Raw genomic sequence first — 23,891 nt, 5'->3', positions numbered from 1 at the left:
AGCTATTACCAAAACTAGAAGAAAGGACAGTTTTTCATATATCACACTTTAGGCAACTTTCGTGAATAACCAAATCTCTATTTTTGGAGATCCTCTTCAAAGCAATAGACTATTCCCCTTTTTCTTTGATTATGGTTTTCGGGATATTAAATGCTCATAAGCACCTTCACTAGATTATGGGGCCAGGAGAGCAGCTAATCAAAATAAGTTAATTTTGTTAAAAAACATTGATAAAAATTTTACTTAGAAAAGAGCTTGGGGCTGGTACACTGGGACGACCCAGAGGGGAGGGAGGAGGGAGGAGGGTTCAGGATGGGGAACACATGAGAAATAAAGGAATAAAAAAAAAAAAAGAAAAGAGCTTGGAATTAATGTTATGGGATTAAGTCTGTAGATTATAAATATAAGGTGATTCTAGAAGAAAATGTACATTGGACATTAACAGAAAAATAGCTAAAGTTAATTTAGGTTATAATTAAGGTAATTCAGGGTTTTCTGGGGAGATAAGAATTTTCTATGCAGATGAGAAAACACATGGAAAAGCAAAAAAAAAAAAACCAAAAAACAAAAACTGGGAAATATAAGGGTATAGTCTGGACATATATGCAGCTCAATATTCAATACATAAGCTGAGGAAGTGGTAGAAAGGAGACTTACAGGGATAAGCTAAGGATAGATTCTGATGTGCTATGGTATTTGGACCTGTCTCTCTATATGACGCGAAATCAACAAGAGGCTATAAGTAGGAGTGAGATAGCAGACTTACCTCTCTACTCACAGCTTGGTATTTGTCAAAGTTTGGGGGCACTATAATAAGCTGTGGGCAGAGTCTTTTAGCAATAAATCCTGGCATGGCTGCACGAACACCGAATCTCCTTGCGTGGTAATTTGAAGTAGACTGAAAGAAAGTGGACCACATAGGAAAAAACATTCAAACCAAAATTGACATATTGATCGATGCTTTCAAAAGAAACACATTACTGATGTGCATTTTCAATTCAAAGACATTTCTTTTATAGGCCACTGTCTCAAATCAAGCTTTTGACTTTGTCGTATCATGGTATAGTACCACGACCCTCTCCCACTGTTTTCTCATATTTATAATGTGACATGAGGTAAAAAGCAAGACTGTGCTATTAAAAAGGTTCTTTTACATTTCAAGTAACTAAACTTCATTGGCTTTAATGAATATCTGTAATACAGTACATATAAAAGTTTAGATGATAGAGGGAGATGTTACACAAAAGTTACAGTAGTATAAAGCTATATAGTACAAATAGTATAGCAGTTACAGAAAGTAAAAGTATATAAAGTAATAGTATAGTATAATAGTATGGATTTAGAATTTGCTCTATTTGGGATTTGGGAAATTTTTCATCTACAAAAAAAAGAAATATATGGTGTAATATATGGTCAGTTAAATGAAGTCTCAAACATGAAATGATTAAAGCACAAAAGAACTTTTAAAATTAAGCTGCATTTCTTAAGGCTGGAATACCTTTTTTGGTGAACACATTTTAACTAGGAGATGGCACTTAACAATTATGAGAGTAAACAGGAAAACATTAATTATTAAATCCTGTTGATGAAAATACCTGGCAACAATCTAGGCTAATGTGGTAGGCCACAGTACCATTTAGAAAAAATTAATCACAAATGGAATCCCCGGAATCCCTGAAAATTCAAAGAATGTAAAACAAAATCTACCAAATGAAAGGGTATTTCAGAAATGATAATATATTTGCCATTTACAGTTTTCAAGTGGCATTTAAAGAATCTTGATAGTAATCAAAACTATGCTAATCCTTGGTCAACATTCTGGAACAGAAAATGCAGATAGCACTTGGATGACAAACCGGTGCTTTAAATGTTAATATGAAGAAATCTATTGGGATTGATATTTTAAAAAGCTAGATCTACAGTAGAGTAGAAAAACAATTTTATATATGACGTCTTTTAACTTTTAGGTTTGTGGGGGACTGTAAATCACAGTCACAATCTTTCACAGTTCCTCCTGTCAAAAGGTGGGTTCTAGTTCCTCTTACCAAGAGACTAGTGTTGTGACTTGCTTTGACCAAAGGAATGTCATTTGGTGACATTATATGAGTCCTGAAACCTAGGCATAAAGAAGTCTGCAGCTTCTGCCTTTGCTTTTGTGGGGTCCAGCAACTATGTGAAGATCTCGTGTTAGATTACAGAGATCTTATTAACAGGATTTAAGACCATGTGGAGGAGAAAGCACCATGTGGAGGGGAAAGCTCATAGCTGGAGGGACGTTAGTGAAGCCATTTGGGATCCTTCAGCTCCAGGTAAAGTCCTAGCCGACCCCAAGTGGGATAAACAAACCCTCCCCATTGTACTCTGCTCAAATTACAGAAGCATGAGCCCAAATGAACGTTCACTAAGTACTAAAGGGGTTCATGTGCATAATTTCACATAAAAACACGGTGATATGTATTCTTAATAACGTTGAATACTTTTTTTCAAGTATTAGTTGATGATTTGTAGGAAAGGGGAGTATACTTTCCTATAAAGATTATTTTAGAAACAGGACTGTCAGTTGCCTACATACTTGTGGGAGTAGAGAGAATGAACAAACAGATTGTAGTTTCATAATAAAACAACTCAGGAATCATGTTAATAGCTATCGAAGGCACTGAAAAAAGTTAGAACAAGGAAGAACCTTCTTTATTTCTCTTGTGTGTTTTTTTTTTTAAACCAAACTCATCTATTTCAGTTGCTATTTCTAATTCCCAACACATTTTTGGCTACACACAGCTATTCTGGTCACTTTTACCTGCTATGGTGAGGGTGGCAATAAGGAAAAGCCACACAGTAACAGAAATGCAAAGGTTTCAAGTCATGGAAAGAACTACTTAGTTACAGTACTTATATTAATAAAAAATGTTACTCCAAAACTGGCGTTGGTAAACTTATTCTGTAAATGTTCAAACACCTTAGGCTTTGCAGATTATATGGTCTCTGTGGCAATTACTAACTCGGCTCTTTTAATGAAACAATAATAAATGAGTGGGTGTGAGTGCTCCAATAAAATTTTTTAAAATTTTTATTGGAGTAGATGCCACGGTGGTAAAGAATCCTCCTGCCAATGCAGGAGGCACAAGAGATGTGGGTTCAATCCCTCAATTGGGAAGATCCCCTGGAGTAGGAAATGGCAACCTGCTCTAGTACTCTAACTTGGAAAATTCCATTGACAGAGGAGTCTGGCTGGCTGCACAGTCCATATGGTCACAAAGAGTCGGACACGACTGAGCCACTAAGCACACGCACATACAGTTGATTTACAATGCTGTATTCAATAAAATTTTATTTACAAAATAAGGCAGCAGGCTGGATTTGGCCTGTGGGCCATTGTTTGCAAATTTCTGCTTTAGCATAACATTTCTTTTTCTTTTTCAATTCTCTTTAACTAGAACAGTTACTTAAGAAAAATATAATTTGCAACAGAAAGATAAAACGCTACTCTATCATTTACCAGCTTTATAACATTTTCTTGAGAAATCTGTATGCAGGTCAGGAAGCAACAGTTAGAACTGAACATGGAACAACAGACTGGTTCCAAATAGGAAAAGGAGTACGTCAAGGCTGTATATTGTCACCCTGCTTATTTAACTTATATGCAGAGTACATCCATCCTAAAGGAAATCAGTCTTGAATATTCATTGGAAGGACTGATGCTGAAGCTGAAACTCCAGTACTCTCTCTGGCCACCTGATGGGAAGAACTGATTCACTGGAAAAGCCCCTGATGATGGGAAAGATTGAGAGCGGGAAGAGAAGGGGACGACAGAGGATGAGGTGTTTGGATAGCATCACCAACTCAATGGACATAAGTTTGAGTAAACTCCAGGAGTTGGTAATGCACAGGGAGGCCTGGTGGGCTGCAGGTCATGGGGTCGCAAAGAGTTGGACATAATTGAACTGAATCGATAACACTGGGAACATTATAAAACACTTCTTTGAATTTGTCTTCCTATCTGTCAAATGGAAATAAAAATGTGTACCTCAAGTGATGTTGAAAGGATTCAGTAAGTGAATACCTATAAAACACCTAGAAAAATATTCTGATAGAACTCGTAGAACTTAATAAGGTCTTTTCCCTTCATGAACCGATTATTTGAATATGAATATGTCATGAAACTTCTTTTTTGTCTCCAATCTTACCTACTTACCAGCATACTCATTGATCCTACAGCAATGGGTTTATCCTTCAGCTCTGGATTGTCCCTCATTTCTACAGCTGCGTAGAAAGCGTCCATGTCAATGTGCACTATGGTGCTGTTCAGATCCCGGCTCTGCTCCAATTCCACTGCAAATCTGTCAACCTCAATGTTTAAAAGGTTAACACATTTTAGGAATAGAATATCGAAACACCAGTAATCCTAACACTAACCTTTTTCCCCCGCCTCCACTTGTGGGATCTTAGTTCCCTGACCAGGGATTGAACCCAGGCCCATGGTGGTGAAAGCACCGACTGCCAACTGCTGGACTGCCAGGGAAGTCCCAACACTAATCTTATTTTTAGTAGGTGTCTGTTTGTCTCTGTCCATCCATCTGGCCAGCCACTCATCTACCCATTCCCATACCTATCTATGTATATTTGATTATTGTTCATTAGGCTTTTATTTCCATGAGCATAGGCAGTCTGTTCTCAAATATCATTCCCTACCAACTCTTTCATTTTTCAATACCCACAAGTACATAACAGGTACTTAATAAATATTTACTGAATGAATAAAGCATTCCAACTGCTTATATATCAAATAATTCTACTGCTTTATAAATTTGGAAAACTTACTGTAACTAAAAGCTTCTGTTTAGGTAAAATAAACAACTTCCATCTGACTCATAATATTAATGTCTTAAAATACTAAGAAAGGAAATGTACAATAAATGATTATATTTCTTTGGCATATGATGTTTATGTTGAATAGTACTGTACAACTGATTGTCTTAAGGCATGATGTAAACATTTCCTCTGTAGAATTGCTATTTTAAGGTTAAAATTTGATAATTGGTAGTCTATTTGAATCAAAATTGAAAATTTAATTTACGATTTATTCTTTCATGAAATTTCAAGAATAACAATGAGAAATTTTGATGTTTAAACAATTTTGTTTCTTTAGAGAAAAACAGTTGGACTGATAAGAAAGAAGAAAGAGAAATGAAAGAAATAACCAGAATAGGGCAGTGAGAAAGGGCTTATGTAGCAAACATACCCATTCCCAAGTGTTTCGTTTTTGTGGCATCTACTGTGCAGGCTGAAAAAGCTAAATATACAATATTCTAGCTTCCTCTGCAGCTGAGGGTGGCTATGTGACCATTTTAATCTAGTAACATATAAGGAAGTCAGTAAGACCACTGAGTAAAATCATGAAGAGAAGAGAGAAGAAAGCTACTGAATGAAACAGAATTACATGAAGAGCATGGAGGTGTGTCTGGCACACGGCCCAACTTTAACAAATGCAAGTTTAACTCATAAAAGGATAACTGGAAAACTTCACAACAAAGCAATAAAAAATTAAGAGAAAAGCAGCCAGAAATAAGCAAGTGGGGTGAGCTCTGAATGAAATGTGACAATCCCTAGAGTAGGTTTTATAAAAGGTGGAGACTTTCAGGGGCATATAATGGAGCCTTTCCCCCTTGTCTGACTTCTACCTTGTTTTCATTCTGCAGAAATTTTCTTTTCAAGGTCTTCTTTCTTAATGTTATAGTGACAGTAGTTAACTCCTAGGTACAAGTTAAAACTGTAACTCCTTTATCCTCCAATTAAAAATCATTTTAGAAAAAGTAAAACCAAAAACAAACAAGCAAACAAACAAAAAAACCCCTGAGAAAACAAACAAAAAACTGCAATTCCTCTTTTATAAACAATCACTCTGATTCATATTTGTCTCCAATAGCCACAGTGAGGCTTTCTAGAGGATCCAACCTTGTTTAGCCTAAAACTCACTGAATAACCTAGCTGCTCTGTGTCTTCTTCAGGCTGTTCCTCTGCGTACAATGCCCTTCCTAGTTCTGACACCAACCCTTCAAGGATTGGCTCAGACATCCCTCAATGACAACTGGATCTCTGTCCTCTGTGCCACAGAATTCAACGTTCCCTTATTTGTTTTCTTGCTCTTATCATGGCACTTACCGTACTAGATTCTAAATTGTGAGTTCCATCAGGAGAAAGACCTTATCTGCTATGAAATTTTTTCCTCATTGGGAGATTAAAAGCTACAAACTTCCAGTTACAGAATAAATGAGTCAGGACAATGAAATGTACAACATGGGGAATATGATGATAGATGGTAACTATAGACTTATCATGGTGATCATTTTGTAACATACAAAAATCAAAACACTATGTTGTACACCTGAAACTAACACAGTGTTATAGGCCGACTGATCTACTTCAGTTAAAAAAAAAGATGAATAAGATTTGGGGTCTAAGGTACAGTACGATGGCTACAGCTAACAATGCTCTACTGATTTGTGAAAGTTACTTAGAATGTAAATCTTAAAGGTTAGCAACCTGAAAATAAATAATGGCAACTATACAAATAAATTCCTCATAAAAGAGAAAGGGAAGAGAGACTTATATACCCTTTTATATTTATCAGTATAAACTTTATTCTTTTATATATGGACATGATTTAGCATTGAACAACATATATATATACACTTATTACATACATATAATTTATATATATCTCATTTAAAAAGAGAAAATAGTATTTGTAGAAAAAGTTTGGAGAAGCCTGATCTCATGCAGTGAGACACTACATCTAATAACTAGAACTTTTTAACATTATTCCAATTTATCATCCAGATTTAAAATAACTATTTCTTCCAGTACTTCAATTTTAAAATAGAGAATAACATCCTGACATTAAAAATATGTAAACAAATCATGGAGACTAATAAAAACAAGGGTAGATTAACCCAGAAAATGTGCCTAAGAATTGAGTCGACTGAGTATAAGGGAGCAGCATCTGAAATATCTTAACCCAGAAACACTGAAAAGGAAGAAGACAATAAATAGAAAGCAAGCCAAATGGAGGGAAAAAAACACCTCTCCTTAGACTCACAAGTTAATCCTCTGACAGTTTCTTGAACAATCTATTGTCTTTCTGTGCTTACAGCAAGTGTACAGTTGCCAAAAGGAAACCTCGCCACTGAATGACTCACACATTCCACTTTCCTTTACTATCTCTCATTGGTCACCCTTGTCTGAACTCTTTTCTTCTACATCTACCAAATGCACACCACTGCTTTTTTCCAGTTTCATCTGCTGAAATCCTCATTCATGGTTTCCTTCCCTCCATTTTTCCTTCTGAATGACTTCCAAGTCTGAGTATATAACATGTACCTCGTCCCTCTTGCTACAGCTCAGAGCCAGTGTGTGTCACAGTGGGTAAGCGCTTTGTTTGGGTCTCAGGTCCTGCCACTTACTAGTTAAATGATAGTGGGCAACTCAACCCCTCTCATTTTTACTTTATTTGTAAAGAGGGACTGGCATGCTACAGTCCATGGAGTCACAAAGAGGCGGACACGACTGAGTGACTGAACTGAACTGAAGGAGAGACTAAACCAATTTCAAAAGATGGAAGGAATTAAAAGAGATACCCATGTAAAGCACTTATCTAGGGATACAGTAAGGGCTTAGTGATATTACCTATAGTTTTTAAGGTAGAAATGATATTTGTTGATTATATTATATGTAATATGCAAAATGCTTATGTTAACTCACCTACTGGTCAAATTAATTGAGAGGATACTTATCCCCATTTTATATATGAAGCTAAAGCTGAGGAAGATTATGTAATTGGCTCTAAGTCATAGAACTGGTAAATGTTAGAACTAAACCTGGGAATCAGGTTTCTCTAAAGCCCATACTCTTTTCATTATATCATGATACTTCCCTAAAACAGAATTTTTTTAAAAGTATTTAACACTGAAATAAGCTCAAATAGAGTTCTAGTGGCATATTTTATATCCATATTATATCTTATTTACATTTTAAAAATTATTTTTAAAAGATTTAGGAGATTACTTCAGAAATACTGTTTTTCATTTTCTTAACTTAGTATTAACTAAAAATTGTGGAATAAATATGAGTTCTCCAAATCAACCGTTAAAGTGGTCAAAATGCACTGATTTACTGAGTAGTTGCCATTTAATATAACATGGATGCTTATCTATTTGATCCATGAGCCCAAGTTACAATAAGATGCTTTGACAGCTATAAAAATGATTATGCTTTTAAGAAGTTTAATGAGGATGGGATTGGGTAGAGATACTTAAGGTTCTGAAGAAACATCAGATGAGTTTATGCCTTCAGAGCTTACTTATTACATATAATAAAATATCTATTACATATAATAAAATATAGTAAAATAAAATACTATTTGGAAATTTCATTACTTCAAAACAGAAACACGTTTCCCATGAAAACCTCTCTGTTCTTTCAGATCTTCTAGCCTTCTTAGGATTTCCTCAATCCACTCCCACTTATATAACTTCTTTTAAAGGAAGCTCAAAAACTGAAACAATTTTACAATCAACAAAAAACACACTTCCTGCCATTTCCCTTGCAAAAGATGTCACAGAGCCTCCCATGGAATAGTCAACTAAAACCATTAACAAAACGTGAAGTTCCGCTACACAATGTAAGGGATTCTCTGTTTCTTCAGATTATTAGCATGTTTAAGGATATGAGTTTTAAAAGTAGTATAAACAGCAAGACGTTGCTATGCCACTCCCAGGTATTACATCTTTAAAACTTTATTTAAGATATTTGTGGGCTATAAATAAAAAAGAGTTCCAGAAACTAAACTGCCTAAGGAGTAACATCAACTTAAAAACAGTGTTACTTTGGACGGAATGGAATTTCTTTTCAACTTGATGAAATAATGCTTAATCTTATATAAAAAAACAATGGATGAAAAGAAAATGTTTTTCTAAAGAAGAATGGTGAGGGGGAGCATTAAACTATGTTATTATCATTCAATAAATAAAATTACATGGTACATATTAGAAAAATCTTTACAAGTGACAGACAAAAAAATATTTATTATACAATACTCCAGTGTTCTTGCCTGGAGAATCCCATGGACAGAGGAGCCTGGTGGGCTGCCGTCTATGGGGTCGCACAGAGTCGGACACGACTGAAGCGACTTGGCAGCAGCAGCATACAATAAGATCTATAAATGAGGAGAAATAAACTCTAGAAATGTGAGCAAAGAATATTGCTTTGGACTGCAGTTGAACCCTGAAATCTATTCTCTTCCTTCCACAGTAATAGATTTTCAGCTGAGCATATGGCTACTCACTTAGAGAATATATTTTATAGCTTCTCTTGCACTTAGGTGTGGCCATGAAACTCAAATGTGAGTTAAGGTAACACGTGTATTAAAAAAAAAAAAAAAGGAACACGTGTAACTTCTCTTTCACTTGCTTAATAGCAAATTACTTTCCTTCAATTAAGTTTTCTCCTTTTTGTTTCTTTCAATGTATAACAGAACCTGAGTCTCTAAATTACTATGGTGATCAGAACCACCAGAGCAGCTGGACTACTTAACCTATAATATGGGAAAGAAATAAACTTATTTGAACCATTATATTTTAGGGTCTCTTGTGCCAGTTATTTAGCCTATATCCTAACAGAATAACGGAGGCTCTTCCCACAAGAGGGAAATACTGATGTCTAACTTACATGTGAAAAGACATTCTTTCTCTGTTGTAATCAAAGGAGGGCAAATTAAAACAACAATAATATTTTGGACATTGTATCAGCAAAAACTAAAAGACTGATAAAGTTGATAAAATTGAGTTTTACACAAGTATGTGAGGAAACCAGCATTTTTATGTTGAAAATGTAAAATGGTACAATCTTTGGTGAAAATAACAGGACAAGAGTGCAAAGATACACAAATACCAATGATCATCACAATGTCATGTACCTCCATAGGCTGAGCTGCCACGAAACACTAAAAATGATTTGACAAATTATCTTCAGTCACGATAGCAGACTACTTAACACAGAAGATCAAAAACTAGCTTGTGCTCTAGGAAAGCATATGTCCAAAAAAAATGACATACTAGTTTGGTAAAGAAAACAAAATTTATAATATCTGAACTCCCATCATGAGAAGAATTTTATAGCACACTTGATTAATGTTATAGTTTTATTGCTATGTTATAGCTTAAAGTACTTTGTATAACTGAATCAGATTTTGATAGAGGGTAAAACTCTCTAAATGTAAACTTTAGTTTTACTGCCTTGAGTTCTCAATCTACCACCTAATGCCTTATTGACTGGCTCTTTTCAAACTTTTCTATTGAAAGAACTTGTAATACCACAGGAAATTAAGCATTTATTCCCCAAAGATGCCAAAGAAGCCAAACGACCCCAAACTTTTAGAAGTCTTGTGTTTTATCTTAAAAATTCATGTACATTTGGCATTCTACCATTTACGTGACTTTTACTGTAACACAACTACATTTCAAAGTACTTTCAAATTTAATTAGTTAACATGTTCCCCCAAATCTTTTTTGAAAAATTAGTTTTTCAAAAAACATGTCACATTTATCTTGGGGCCTTTTCCAGCTGCAACGTATGTATATAATAAAAAGAACAAACGCTTTGGATTAAATCCTAGCTCTGGCAACTACCTGTCATATAAAACGGGGTAAGTTACTTAACCTAAGGCTCCATTTACTCTAATAGAGGTGACAATACTTAGGTGTGGTTCTTTATGTAAAAACATAGAGCAATTTTTACAAAGTTGTATGCACATTTGTTACATTTTTATCCCTTACAATGTAACAAACATTTACGTTTCACCTTGTTTTCAGTTATAATTTGACCATGATGCATTTTAACTACCAATTATTATTCTACCAGCTCCTACTATATTTAGCAATTGAATTAATACCTGTAATTGTGCTTTCCTTAGCTGCTCGCTGGTAATTTTAGCTTTTTGTTGCATCATATTTTCAATTCGTTGGTTGACTTGCTTTTCTTTCTTGAGCTCATTTCCATAAAATCTGGATCCCTAATGTAGGAAAAGAATGCATAGCGTAAGAAAAAGGGCTGAAGGAAAGCATCACTGTGAACTGATGGCTAAGAGGACAGACTCTAGAAAGAGAATGGCTTGAATTCAAAACTTACCTCCATTACTTACTAGCTCGGTGACCCTAAAGTTCATCTTATTATGCCTCAGGCTCCCTAATCTGTAAAATGAACTTATAGTTACCTAAATCACAAGATTGTTGTGAGGCAGTAAGCACAGCACAAACTCTCCAAGATGAGTATAGATCTGCATTTGGGAAATAAGAGCATATCCTAGGTGGGATCCTCTGGGCACATCACTTAGTCAGCTGGGTCATCAATTATCTCCTTTACGTTCATTGAAAAATCATTGTAAAAAATTAACAGAAACCTCAATTAAATACTCAGAGATCAGAAGAAGGAGCTCTGGCCCCCTTCGATGATAGCAGAAAGCAACAAAAAGAACAAAGACTTTCCTGGCAACAACTCAGCCAATGAAAAGTAATGGCCTCTGTTTACTATATACCCTTGCCAACTTCCTTTTCTCCTCTTGGAAAGAGTTCTCTTTATTTTTGCTGAGCACTTGCATGTGGCTTACTATGGCTGCAGTCTTTGAGCTGCAATTCTCTGCTAATCTCAAACAAACCCATCATTTTTTTTAATGGAGAAATAATTAGTAGTCTGTTCTAAGTAAACAGTACTTTTAAATATTTAATATTAGCCATTAAATAAAATATAGAAAGTAACTTTTAGAAAATCATCTATCATTCCATCAGTGACCATACTGTCTACCTATTTATAAGACTGATGGACCCTAAGATCATTTTTACATTATGGCTATCATGAAAAATGCTGCAATGAACAATTGTGTACATATTTTATGTAGTCACATGTTTTCATCTTCCTTGGATATGTACCTGGGAGTGGAATCTCTGTGTTACATGGCAACTCCCTACTTAACCCTTTGAGGAATTGCAAAACTGTTTTCCAAAATGGCAGAAGCATTTCACAAGTCTACCAGCAATGTATGAGGATACCAATTTCTCCATATCCTTGCAAAATCTGTTACTGTTTGTCTTTATTACAGTGATTCTAGGCTATAATACTATGAATGTATCTCATTGTGGTTTTTTTTTTTTTTTTTTTTTTTTTAGCTACATTGGGTCTTCATTGTGGCATGCAGGGGGCTTCTTTAGTTGTGGTACATGGGCTTCTATAGTTGGGCTTAGTTGCCCAACCAGGGATTGAACTCGTGTCCCCTGCATTAGAAGGTGAATTCTTTTTTTTTTTTAATTAATTTATTTTAATTGGAGGCTAATTACTTTACAATATTGTGGTGGGTTTTGCCATACATTGACATGAATCAGCCACGGGTGTACATGTGTTCCCCATCCCAAACCCCCCTCCCACCTCCCTCCCCATCCCATCCCTCTGGGTTGTCCCAGTGCACCTGTTTTGAGTGCTGTTTCATGTATCAAACTTGGACTGGTCATCTACTTCACATATGGTATTATACATGTTTCAATGCCATTCTCTCAAATCATCCCACCTTTACCTTCTCCCAGAGTCCAAAAGTCTGTTCTTTATATCTGTGTCTCTTAAGCTGTCTTGCATATAGGGTCATCGTTCCCATCTTTCTAAATTCCATATATATGTGCAAATCTACTGTATTGGTGTTTTTCTTTCTGACTTACTTCACTCTGTATAATAGGCTCCAGTTTCATCCACCTCATTAGAACCTCAAATGTGTTCTTTTTAATAGCTGAGTAATATTCCATTGTGTATATGTACCACAACCTTCTTATCCATTCGTCTGCTGATGGACATCTAGGTCGCTTCCATATCCTGGCTATTATAAACAGTGCTGCGATGAACACTGGGGTACACGTGTCTCTTTCAATTCTGGTTTTCTTGGTGTATATGCCCAGCAGTGGGATTGCTGGGTCATAAGGCAGTTCTATTTCCAGTTTTTTAAGGAATCTCCACACTGTTCTCCATAGTGGCTGTACTAGTTTACACTCCCACCAACAATGTAGGAGCATCCTGTTTTCTCCATACCCTCTCTAGCATTTATTGTTTGTAGACTTTTTGATAGCAGCCATTCTGACCAGTGTGAGATGGTATCTCATCGTGGTTTTGATTCGCATTTCTTTGATAATGAGTGATGTTGAGCATCTTCTCATGTGTTTGTTAGCCATCTGTATGTCTTCTTTAGAGAAATGTCTGTTTAGTTCTTTGGCCCATTTTCTTGATTGGGTTGTTTATTTTTCTGATATTGAGCTGCATGAGCTGCTTGTATATTTTTGAGATTAATTCTTTGTCAGTTGCTTCATTTGCTATTATTTTCTCCCATTCTGAAGGCTGTCTTTTCACCTTGCTTATAGTTTCCTTCATTGTGCAAAAGCTTTTAAGTTTAGTTAGGTCCCATTTGTTTATTTTTGCTTTTATTTCCATTACTCTGGGAGGTGGGTCATAGAGGATCTTGCTGTGATTTATGTCAGAGAGTGTTTTGCCTATGTTTTCCTCTAGGAGTTTTATAGGTCCTACATTTAGATCTTTAATCCATTTTGAGTTTATTTTTGTGTATGGTGTTAGAAAGTGTTCTAGTTTCATTCTTTTATAGGTGGTTGACCAGTTTTCCCAGCACCACTTGTTAAAGAGAATGTCTTTTCTCCACTGTATATTTTTTCCTCATTTATCAAAGATAAGGTGTCCATAGGTGTGTGGATTTATCTCTGGTCTTTCTATTTTGTTCCATTGATCTACATTTCTTTCTTTGTGCCAGTATCATACTGTCTTGATGACTGTAATTTTGTAGTATAGTCTGAAGTCAGGCAGGTTGATTCCTTCAGTTCTGTTCTTCTTTCTCAAGATTGCTTTGTCTATTCGAGGTTTTTTGTATTTCCATACAAATTGTGTAATTATTTTTTCTACTTCTGTGAAAAATACTGTTGGTAGCTTGATAGGGATTTCATTGAATCTATAGATTGTTTCGGGTAGTATACTCATTTTCACTATATTGATTCTTCCAAGCAATGAACATGGTATATTTCTCCATCTATTTGTGTCCTTTTTGATTTCTTTCATCAGTGTTTTAGTTTTCTATATATAGGTCTTTTGTTTCTTTAGGTAGATTTACTCCTAAGTATTTTATTCTTTTCATTGCAATGGTGAGTGGGACTCCTTAATTTCTCTTTCTGTTTTCTCATTGTTAGTGTAAAGGAATGCAAGGGATTTCTGTGTATTAATTTTATATCTTAAAACTTTACTATATTCACTGATTAGCTCTAGTAATTTTCTGGTGGTGTCTTCGGGGTTTTCTATGTAGAGGATCATGTCATCCACAAATAGAGTTTTACTTCTTCTTTTCCAATCTGGATTCCTTTTATTTCTTTTTCTTCTCTGACTGCTGTGGCTAAAACTTCCAAAACAATGTTGAATGGTAGTGGTGAGAGTGGGCACCCTTGTCTTATTCCTGACTTTAGGGGACACGCTTTCAATTTTTCGCCTTTGAGGATAATGCTTGCTGTGGGTTTATCATATATGGCTTTTATTATGTTGAGTTATTCGTCGCTCAGTCAGTAAAGAGTCTGCCTGCAATGCAGGAGACCTGGGTTTGATTCCTGGGTCAGGAAGATCCCCTAGAGAAGGAAATGGCAACCCATTCCAGTATTCTTGCCTGGAGAATCCCATGGAGCCTGGCAGGCTAAAGTCTTTGGTGTCGCAAGAGTCAGACACGACTGAGTGACTAAGCACACACCACACATGTTCCTTCTATGCCTGCTTTCTGTAGAGTTTTTATCATAAATGGATGTTGAATTTTGTCAAAGGCTTTCTCTTCATCTATTGAGATAAATATATGGCTTTCATCTTTCAATTTGTTAATGTGGTGTATCACAATGATTGATTTGTGAATACTGAAGAATCCTTGCATCCCTGGGATAAAGCCTACTTGGTCATGATGTATGATTTTTTAAGTATGTTGTTGGATTCTGTTTGCTAGCATTTTGTTAAGGATTTTTGCATCTATGTTCATCAGTGATATTGGCTTGTAGTTTTCTGTTTTTGTGCCATCTTTGTCTGGTTTTGGTATTAGGGTGATGGTGGCCTCACAGAATGAGTTTGGCAGTTTACCTTCCTCGGCAATTTTCTGGAAGAGTTTGAGTAGGATAGGTGTTCAGTCAGTTCACTTCAGTCACTCAGTCGTGTCCGACTCTTTGTGACCCCTTGAACTGCAGCACGCCAGGCATCCCTGTCCATTACCAACTCCTGGAGTTCACTCAGACTCACGTCCATCGAGTCAGTGATGCCATCCAGCCATCTCATCCTCTGTCGTCCCCTTCTCCTTCTGCCCCCAATCCCTCCCAGAATCAGAGACTTTTCCAATGAGTCAACTCTTCGCATGAGGCAGCCAAAGTACTGGAGTTTCAGCTTTAGCATCAGTCCTTCCAAAGAACACCCAGGACTGATCTCCTTTAGAATGGACTGGCTGGATCTCCTTGCAGTCCAAGGGACTCTCAAGAGTCTTTTCCAACACCATAGTTCAAAAGCATCAATTCTTTGGTGCTCAGCTTTCTTCACAGTCCAACTCTCACATCCATACATGACCACTGGAAAAACCATAGCCTTGACTAGACGGACCTCTGTGGGCAAAGTAATGTCTAGGATAGGTGTTAGCTCTTCTCTATGATGGGTCTCTTAAGATTTTCTATTTCTTCCTGGTTCAGTTTTGGAAGGTTATACTTTTCTAAGAATTTGTCCATTTCTTCCAAGTTGTCAATTTTATTGGCATATAGCTGCTGATAGTAGTCTCTTATGATCCTTTGTATTTCTGTGTTATCTGTTGTGATTTCTCCATTTTCATTTCTGTTGATTTGATTCTTCTTCGTTTTTTTCTTGATGAGTCTGGCTAATGGTTTGTTTATTTTATTTATCTCTCAAAGAACCAGCTTTTAGCTTTGTTGATTTTTGCTATGGTCTCTTTTGCGTTTATTTCTGCCCTAATTTTTAAGATTTCTTTCCTTCTGCTAACCCTGGGGTTCTTCATTTCTTCTTTTTCTAGTTGCTTTAGGTGTAAACTTAGATTATTTATTTGATTTCTCTCCTGTTTCTTGAGGTATGCTTATATTGCTATGAACCTTCCCCTTAGCACTGCTTTTAGTGAGTCCCATAGGTTTTGGGTTGTTGTGTTTTCACATTCATTCATTTCTATGCATATTTTGATTTCTTTTTTGATTTTTTCAGTAATTTGTTGGTTATTTAGAAGCATGTTGTTTAGCCTCCATATGTTTTTATTTCTAATACTTTTTTTCCTGTAGTTGACATCTAATCCTACTGCACTGTGATCAGAAAAGATGCCTGAAATGATTTCAATTTTTTTGAATTTACCAAGGCTAGATTTATGGCCCAGGATATGATCTAACCTGGAGAATTTTATGTGTGCACTTGAGAAAAAGGTCAAATTCATTATTTTGGGGTGAAATGTCCTATAGATATCAATTAGGTCTAACTGGTCCATTGTATCATTTAAATTTTGTGTTTCCTTGCTAATTCTGTTTGGTTGATCTATCCATAGGTGTGAGTGGGGTATTAAAGTCTCCCACTATTATTGTGTTACTGTTAATTTCCCCTTTCAGACTTGTTAGCATTTGTAGAAGGAGGATTCTTAACCACTGAACCACAAGGGAAGTCCCTCATTGTAGTTTTAATTTGCTTTTTCCTAATGACTAATGTTGAACATCTTCTCATGAGCCATTCTTATATCTTCCTTAGTAAAGTGTCTATTTATATGTGTTGCACATTTTTTGATTGGGTTGTCTTCTCATTAATGAGCTGTAAGAATAATTCATATTTTCTGGATATAAGTCCTTTAACAGATGTGTGTTTTGCAAATAGATATTTTACTCTAGTATGTTACTTATCTTTGTATTTTTAATGGTATCTTACAAACATTTTGGAATTGGATGAGAAACATAAATTAACACTACACTGCATTACTGAAGACTGGCAAATCCAAAAGTACAGTAACACACTGTGCTGGTATGGATTCAATATATTCTTATATATTGGCAGTGGAAATGTAAATTGATACAACTAATAAGGAGGGCAATTGAGCAATTCATTGAAAAATACACATGTGTATATCCTTTCAAGCTATCTGTATTTGGTTCAGGGAATCTCTCCTGTAGTTATATTTGCACATATGTAATAAAGTTATGAAATACAAGGTTATTTACTGTAGTATTATGTGTAAAGATGAAAAGACCGGAAATGACTTATATGTTCATTAACAAAGATTCTGGCTAGTTCAATAAATCATAGTATATCCACCTATGCAGGCATAAAAAAGAGGGAAGATCTTTACTTTCTTATACAGAAAGACTTCCAAGATATAACTGAAACAAAAACAAAAAAACCTGCAATTGTAGTATTCTCCTCTTGAGGTGGGAAAAAAGGGCTGAAAAAGAAGACACACGTTATTTTGCTTTAACAAGCATACTATGTGCGTGTTAAGTACCAAGCAGAATGCAAAAGCATTAGCAGAGAAAGGAGATTATTCTACACGCACTGGAGCTTAACAATTTTATATATTTAAATACTTAAAGTGTCATCTAGAACTTAATAATTTCCTTTTTTTAAAAAGTAAAAAGGTTACTAAATTAAAGATATTGAAAGGAAGAAGAAACATACCTTTGTGGCTTCCATTATAATTTTGTTGATTTTCTCTTTGTCTAATCCTTCCATTCCAGCTTTATTATCATTAAGTCCCATCCTAAGCAGAAGATCGTCTTTGTAATTGTCATTCTTCTCCTTTGTGCCATCACTCTTCTCCTTTGTGCTACCCATGGTGTAAACCTGAAGAAAAGAAAAAAAGTTAATGGTAAAATGGCTCTTTTTATTATCTGAAAAAGCATACAAAACAAACATGTTTTTCAAAGCATTCATGGAGGGCAAGGGTTTGGGAGAGGGATGTCATTTTAAAATGACATAGAAATCAGCAAAACAAAAATGACAGTTAAGATTTTTTGGCTACTGAGAAATAATTAGTACTCAGATTTTAAAATTATTATCCCAAGATTTATACTCATGGAGGGAAGAAAGGGTAAAATTAACATTTCCTGCCAACACTGTGCCAGTCACTACACATGGTACTTTACACTTGAATTTGCTTTACACATGGTGCTTTACACATGGTGCTTTATACTTGAATATTTCCATCAGCCTGGAAGGTAGATATTATTATCCCCAATATAAAGAGAAAAGAAACCCGAGTTATGGAACATGCCTACTGACAGAGATTTGATAAGTGACAACATTTGTGTCCAAAGTTCATTTTTTCCCCCCTATTTAATGCATTGTATGGGCTTCCCTGGTGGCTTAGACAGTAAAGAATCCACCTGCAATGTGAGAGGACTGGGTTCGATCCCTGGGTTGGGAAGATCCCCTGGAGGAGAGCATGGCAACCCACTCCAGTATTCCCACCTGGAGAATCCCCATGGACAGAGGAGCTCAGACACAACTGGGTGACTATAATCACTGCACAGCACAATGCACTGTATGAGAAATAAATACAAAATAACACTTGCCCTGCCAAATGTAAGTTCAATAGCATTTACTAATACTGTTTGCAGAGTTCCATTCTTAAATCAGTGAAAAAATACAGGAAAAAAACATCTATCCCCTTGCAGGAAATCATTACACTTTGCAATGTCATGTCACTTCTGAGGTTAATTTCAAATAATAATTCTTTAGGATCTTAATATAACTCTTTATAATTTACCTTCACATACATTAGCTTTTAAAAACAATTAAAACAACCACAGAAAATAGCTTTGCTCATTTTCATTTAGGGAGAAAGAAATTTGAATTTCAGGAAGGTTAAATGAATTGCCCACCATGGCTTTGATAAAAAGCAAAAGATCTAGGATTTCACTCCAAGTCTTCTTACTCCAGATCTAATGCAGCTATCATGACATCACAGCTGCCTCCAGTTTGGGGCTCTTCTACCCTGGTGGCTCAGACTGTAAAGAATCTGCCTGCAATGCAGGAGACTCAGGTTTGATCCCTGGGCTGGGACTACAGTCCATGAGGTTGCAAAGAGTTGGACATGACTGAGCAACTAACACATTCACTTTTTTCACATACTACAAATAAACAGCCAGGTGAATAGCTGCCATGAATCTACAACACATTATGACCATAACTTCTCATTTGGATGATTTACAGCAGGCTCGTTTATTCTACTCTGACTTAAGGCCCTTCTCTCCCCATTGACCCCCTGCTCTCCCCTTCCCTTTTTTCTATTTTAACATCACCATCAGTTCAGTTCAGTCGCTCAGTCATGTCCGACTCTTTGCAACCCCATGAATCGCGGCACGCCAGGCCTCATGTCCATCACCAACTCCTGGAGTTCACTCAAACTAACTTCCATTGAGTCGGTGATGCCATCCAGCCATCTCATCCTTTGTCGTCCCCTTCTCCTCTTGCCCCCAATCCCTCCCAGCATCAGAGTCCTTTCCAGTGAGTTAACTCTTTGCATGAGGTGGCCAAAGTACTGGAGTTTCAGCTTTAGCATCAGTCCTTCCAAAGAACACCCAGGACTGATCTCCTTTAGAATGGACTGGCTGGATCTCCCTGCAGTCCAAGGGACTCTCAAGAGTCCCTTCTCCAACACCACAGTTCAAAAGCATCAAGTCTTTGGCGCTCAGCTTTCTTCTGGCCACTGGAAAAACCATAGCCTTGACTAGATGGACCTTTGTAGGCAAAGTAATGTCTCTGCTTTTGAATATGCTATCTAGGTTGGTCATAACTTTCCTTCCAAGGAGTAAGCATCTTTTAATTTCATGGCTACAATCACCATCTGCAGTGATTTTGGAGCCCCCCAAAATAAAGTCTGACGCTATTTCCACTGTTTCCCCATCTATTTGCCATGAAGTGATGGGACCAAATACCATGATCTTCGTTTTCTGAATGTTGAGCTTTAAGCCAATTTTTTCACTCTCCACTTTCACTTTCATCAAGAGGCTTTTTAGTTCCTCTTCACTTTCTGCCATAAGGGTGGTGTCATCTGCATGTCTGAGGTTATTGATATTTCTCCTGGCCATCTTGATTCCAGCTTGTGCTTCTTCCAGCCCAGCATTTCTCAAGATGTACTCTGCATATAAGTTAAATAAGCAGGGTAACAGTATAGAGCCTTGACGTACTCCTTTTTCTATTTGGAACCTGTCTGTTGTTCCGTGACCAGTTCTAACTGTTGCTTCCTGACCTGCATACAGGTTCCTCAAGAGGCAGATCAGGTGGTCTGGTATTCCCATCTCTTTCAGAATTTTCCACAGTTTATTGTGATCCACACAGTCAAAGGCTTTGGCATAGTTAATAAAACAGAAATAGATAGTTACAAATGGTTTTCTTGTGATGAGAACTTTTAAGATCCATTCTCTTAGCAATTTTCAACAATACAATGTTGTATTAACTATAGTCACCATGTTGTGCATTACATTTGCATGACTTATTTTATAATTGAAAGCTTACACCTTTTGACTCCCTTTACCTATTTCCCCCACCCACTACCTCTCACCCCTTCACTCCACTCCCCATCACTGCCACTGGCAACCACCAATCTGTTCTCTGTGAATTTTCTGTTTTTGGTTTTACATTCCACATGTAAGTGAGATTATACAGTATTTTTCTCTGACTTATTTCCCTTAGCATAATGCCCTTAAGAGGACCTTTTCTTGAGAGTTGCTTTCATTTTTAGTACCAGCAAAGAAAAAAGTAAATTATAAAATGAAATTTGAATACTGTATTAGTGATGGTTCCATTAGGAAAAAAATAAAAACCTGTATATCACAATAGTTATCAAACTTTGCTACACATTACATCCACTGTAGAGATCTTAAAACCCTTGATGCCCAGCTTATATGCCATACTAAGTAGGTCAGAAAGTCTAGAAGTCAGATATAAATATTTTTAAGAGATGCCCAAATAATTCCAGTGTGCCATGAAGTATAAGAACCACTGGTAACTAAGGAAATACAGGTTGATTTTCTGCTATCCTTTGAATATTCTTCTCTTCAGCTTTCACATTCAGTGTAAATATTATCCTGTATTTTGCCTTATGCTTTAGTAATCCAATAGCCTCATTTTCTAGTAAAACAGGTGAGTGTAATTCATTCATAATTTTCCCAGACCAACACTACTGAAGAATGAAGAGGCTAGATGCAGACAGCCTACCTTTAAGCTGCATTTTCCTTTAAATGGTGAAATGTATGAAAGGAAAAGAAACAATTATTGAATGCCTACTACTTCACATATAGTATATTACTTAGTCCCCAATCTCTTGAGAATTGATTTTAGTCCTTAATTGGTGAGAAGGACTGGGCTATAAGCAATATTGGCGCCAGGCAAAGTCGTGAGACACGTAGTTTTCAGTTACCTTTGCTGCCTTGTTGATGCCCCATTGCAACATGATGCCCCATGGCAACATATATCCAGTTTCATGGGCACAGATTTACTTTCATCTACATGCTAATGACTTCCAAGTTAACAGCTCTAGTCCAAATGCCTGCCTGACATCTCAAATTTAACAAGTCCGAAATGGACCTTCTAATCTGCCTCCATCCCCCAAACCAGCTCAATTTTCAGCCTTCCTCATCTCAGCTGACAGAGAAGGCAATGGCACCCAACTCCAGTACTCTTGCCTGGAAAGTCCCATGGACGGAGGAGCCTGGTGGGCTGCAGTCCATGGGGTTGCGAAGAGTCGGACACAACTGAGCGACTTCCCTTTCACTTTTCACTTTTATGCTTTGGAGAAGGAAATGGCAACCCACTTCAGTGTTCTTGCTTGGAGAATCCCAGGGACGGGGGAGCCTAGTGGGCTGCCGTCTATGGGGTCACACAGAGTCGGACACGACTGAAGCGACTTAGCAGCAGCAGCAGCAGCAGCAGCATCTCATCTGGGGGCAACTCTAATCCCTTCCAATCGATAATGCAAAACACCTTGCAGTCATTCTTGACTCTCCTCTTTCTCATACACTCGGCATCCAAACTGTCAGGAAATCTTGTGGGCTCTATTTTCAAAGTCTAACAGGAATGTAACTTTCTCTCACTATTTTCACACTAGTCTGAACCACCATTATTTTTTTCCTGGATTATTGCAATAGCCTCTTAAATCGTTTCTGTTCCTGCCCTTGCCCTCCTATAGTCAATTATCAACACAGTATCCAAACTGATTCTTCTAACCATGAGTTAGGTCACATGACTCCTCTGCTAAGAACTGTATAATGGTACCTCACCTCACTCTAGAATAAAACCCCAAATCTTTACAGAATCTGTATCACTCTTACCTGTTACCTGTCTACCCTCATACCTAATGTTCTCCCCTGCTTGCTCACTGCTGTCCAACTTTGCTGTTCTCAAATCTGTGAGGCGCTCTGACCTTGAGGCCTTTTGCACCGACAGTTCCTTTCTCCTGGAGGGTTCTTTGGCCAGTTCTTTGACTAGACTCCCTTATCTCCTTCAAGTCTTGGGTTAAATGTCACCTTCTTAATGAGGGCATACCCTGACTCCCTATTTAAAATTGTAGCCTGGTTATCCCTCCCATCCCTCTTCCCAACGCCCTACTGTTTTGCATAGTTCACTTACTACGTTCATCACTCCCTGACATACTTACTTACTAGGTTTGCTGTCTGCCTCCCCATGGAAACGTTAAGTTCCATGAGGGCAGTGAACGTGGTTCTCCCACTGATGTATACCAAATGCCTCACACAGTGCTTGGCACAGAGTAGGTGGTCAATAAATATTTATTATATGGTTGAACTCAGTTTATATCATTTTCTTAATTCTTTTATTCACATAGCAAGGTCACTTATTCACATTAAAAGACTGGGAGAAAAACTGCTTTTCTGAAGTTAATTATTTAAAAATACTATTAATTTTCCCTTATTTTAATATATACATAAGGACAAGTCTATAGCTTAACAACTTTTGATTTTATAAGCCTTATTTTCCTATGATATTTAATGGTTAAACTGGTTTATTAAAGCTTTTGAGACTTATAATGTAAGAATATTTACAATTTACATGCTTGCCAGGCTCCATTAATATTAAAAAATTCTAGCTTATATTTCTACCTTGGGCAATTAAGTTACTTTGTTAAATCTAATTTCTTTGATTAAATATTCTTCAATTCTATCTAAATATAAGAAAAATCATTGAAGAAAGATAAACATCATACTAAGCTTTAGTATACTTGGATCTCTACATGCTACTTTTGGTACTATCATTTATGTTATTATGGTGATTCTTCTTTTGTTTTTAGTATTTCTCTTATTTTCAAATTTCTAAAATTTCTCATTAGTACTGGTTATCTGTATTCTTTCCATTAGTTCTCACTGAGTTTTTTTACCTAAAAATCCAAAATTGAAAGGGGGAGCTCCTAACAGAGGTGATCACATACTATAACAAAGTACAATAATTTTCCATATTTTTCTGGGAAGTGAGATTTAGTATTATTTCAAACAGCTTTGTGAGGGCAGCATATAATGGAAGTGCCTAGTATGGTGTTTCTTCCCTTCGCTCAGTTGTGTCCGACTCTTTTCGACCCCACGGACCTCTGCTGTCCGTGGGATTTTCCAGGCAAGAATACTGGAGTGGGCTGCCATTTCCTTTTCCAGGGGATCTTCCCAACCCAGGGATCGAATCCAGGTCTCCTGCATTGCAGACAGACACTTTTCGGTCTGAGCCACCAGGGAAGCCTAGAAATGCTGATCTTCCCTTTTATTATGTACCAGTATGGTGTCTGCTGCTGCTGCTGCTGCTAAGTCGCTTCA

General features: G+C 36.7%; 1 protein-coding gene across 2 annotated transcripts in view; it reads right to left on the bottom strand.

Annotated features, from left to right (window-relative positions):
• The window catches only part of POLK (DNA polymerase kappa), an 80,966-nt gene that overhangs the window by 20,633 nt on the left and 36,442 nt on the right, over nucleotides 1-23,891 (bottom strand). For both annotated transcript variants that reach the window (XM_005890089.3, XM_070377229.1), the window contains exons 2-5: nucleotides 17,752-17,916; nucleotides 10,946-11,065; nucleotides 4,193-4,345; nucleotides 767-898 (exon numbers count right to left, since the gene is read on the bottom strand). In XM_005890089.3, the coding sequence (XP_005890151.2) occupies nucleotides 767-898; nucleotides 4,193-4,345; nucleotides 10,946-11,065; nucleotides 17,752-17,916 (570 nt within the window). The remainder of the gene's footprint in view (nucleotides 1-766; nucleotides 899-4,192; nucleotides 4,346-10,945; nucleotides 11,066-17,751; nucleotides 17,917-23,891) is intronic.

Source organism: Bos mutus, chromosome 10, assembly GCF_027580195.1.
Source record: "Bos mutus isolate GX-2022 chromosome 10, NWIPB_WYAK_1.1, whole genome shotgun sequence".
In the NCBI taxonomy this organism is placed as follows: Eukaryota; Metazoa; Chordata; class Mammalia; order Artiodactyla; family Bovidae; genus Bos; species Bos mutus.
Note: the sequence above shows the minus strand (reverse complement) of the source record. Positions and strands in the feature narration are given on the sequence as shown.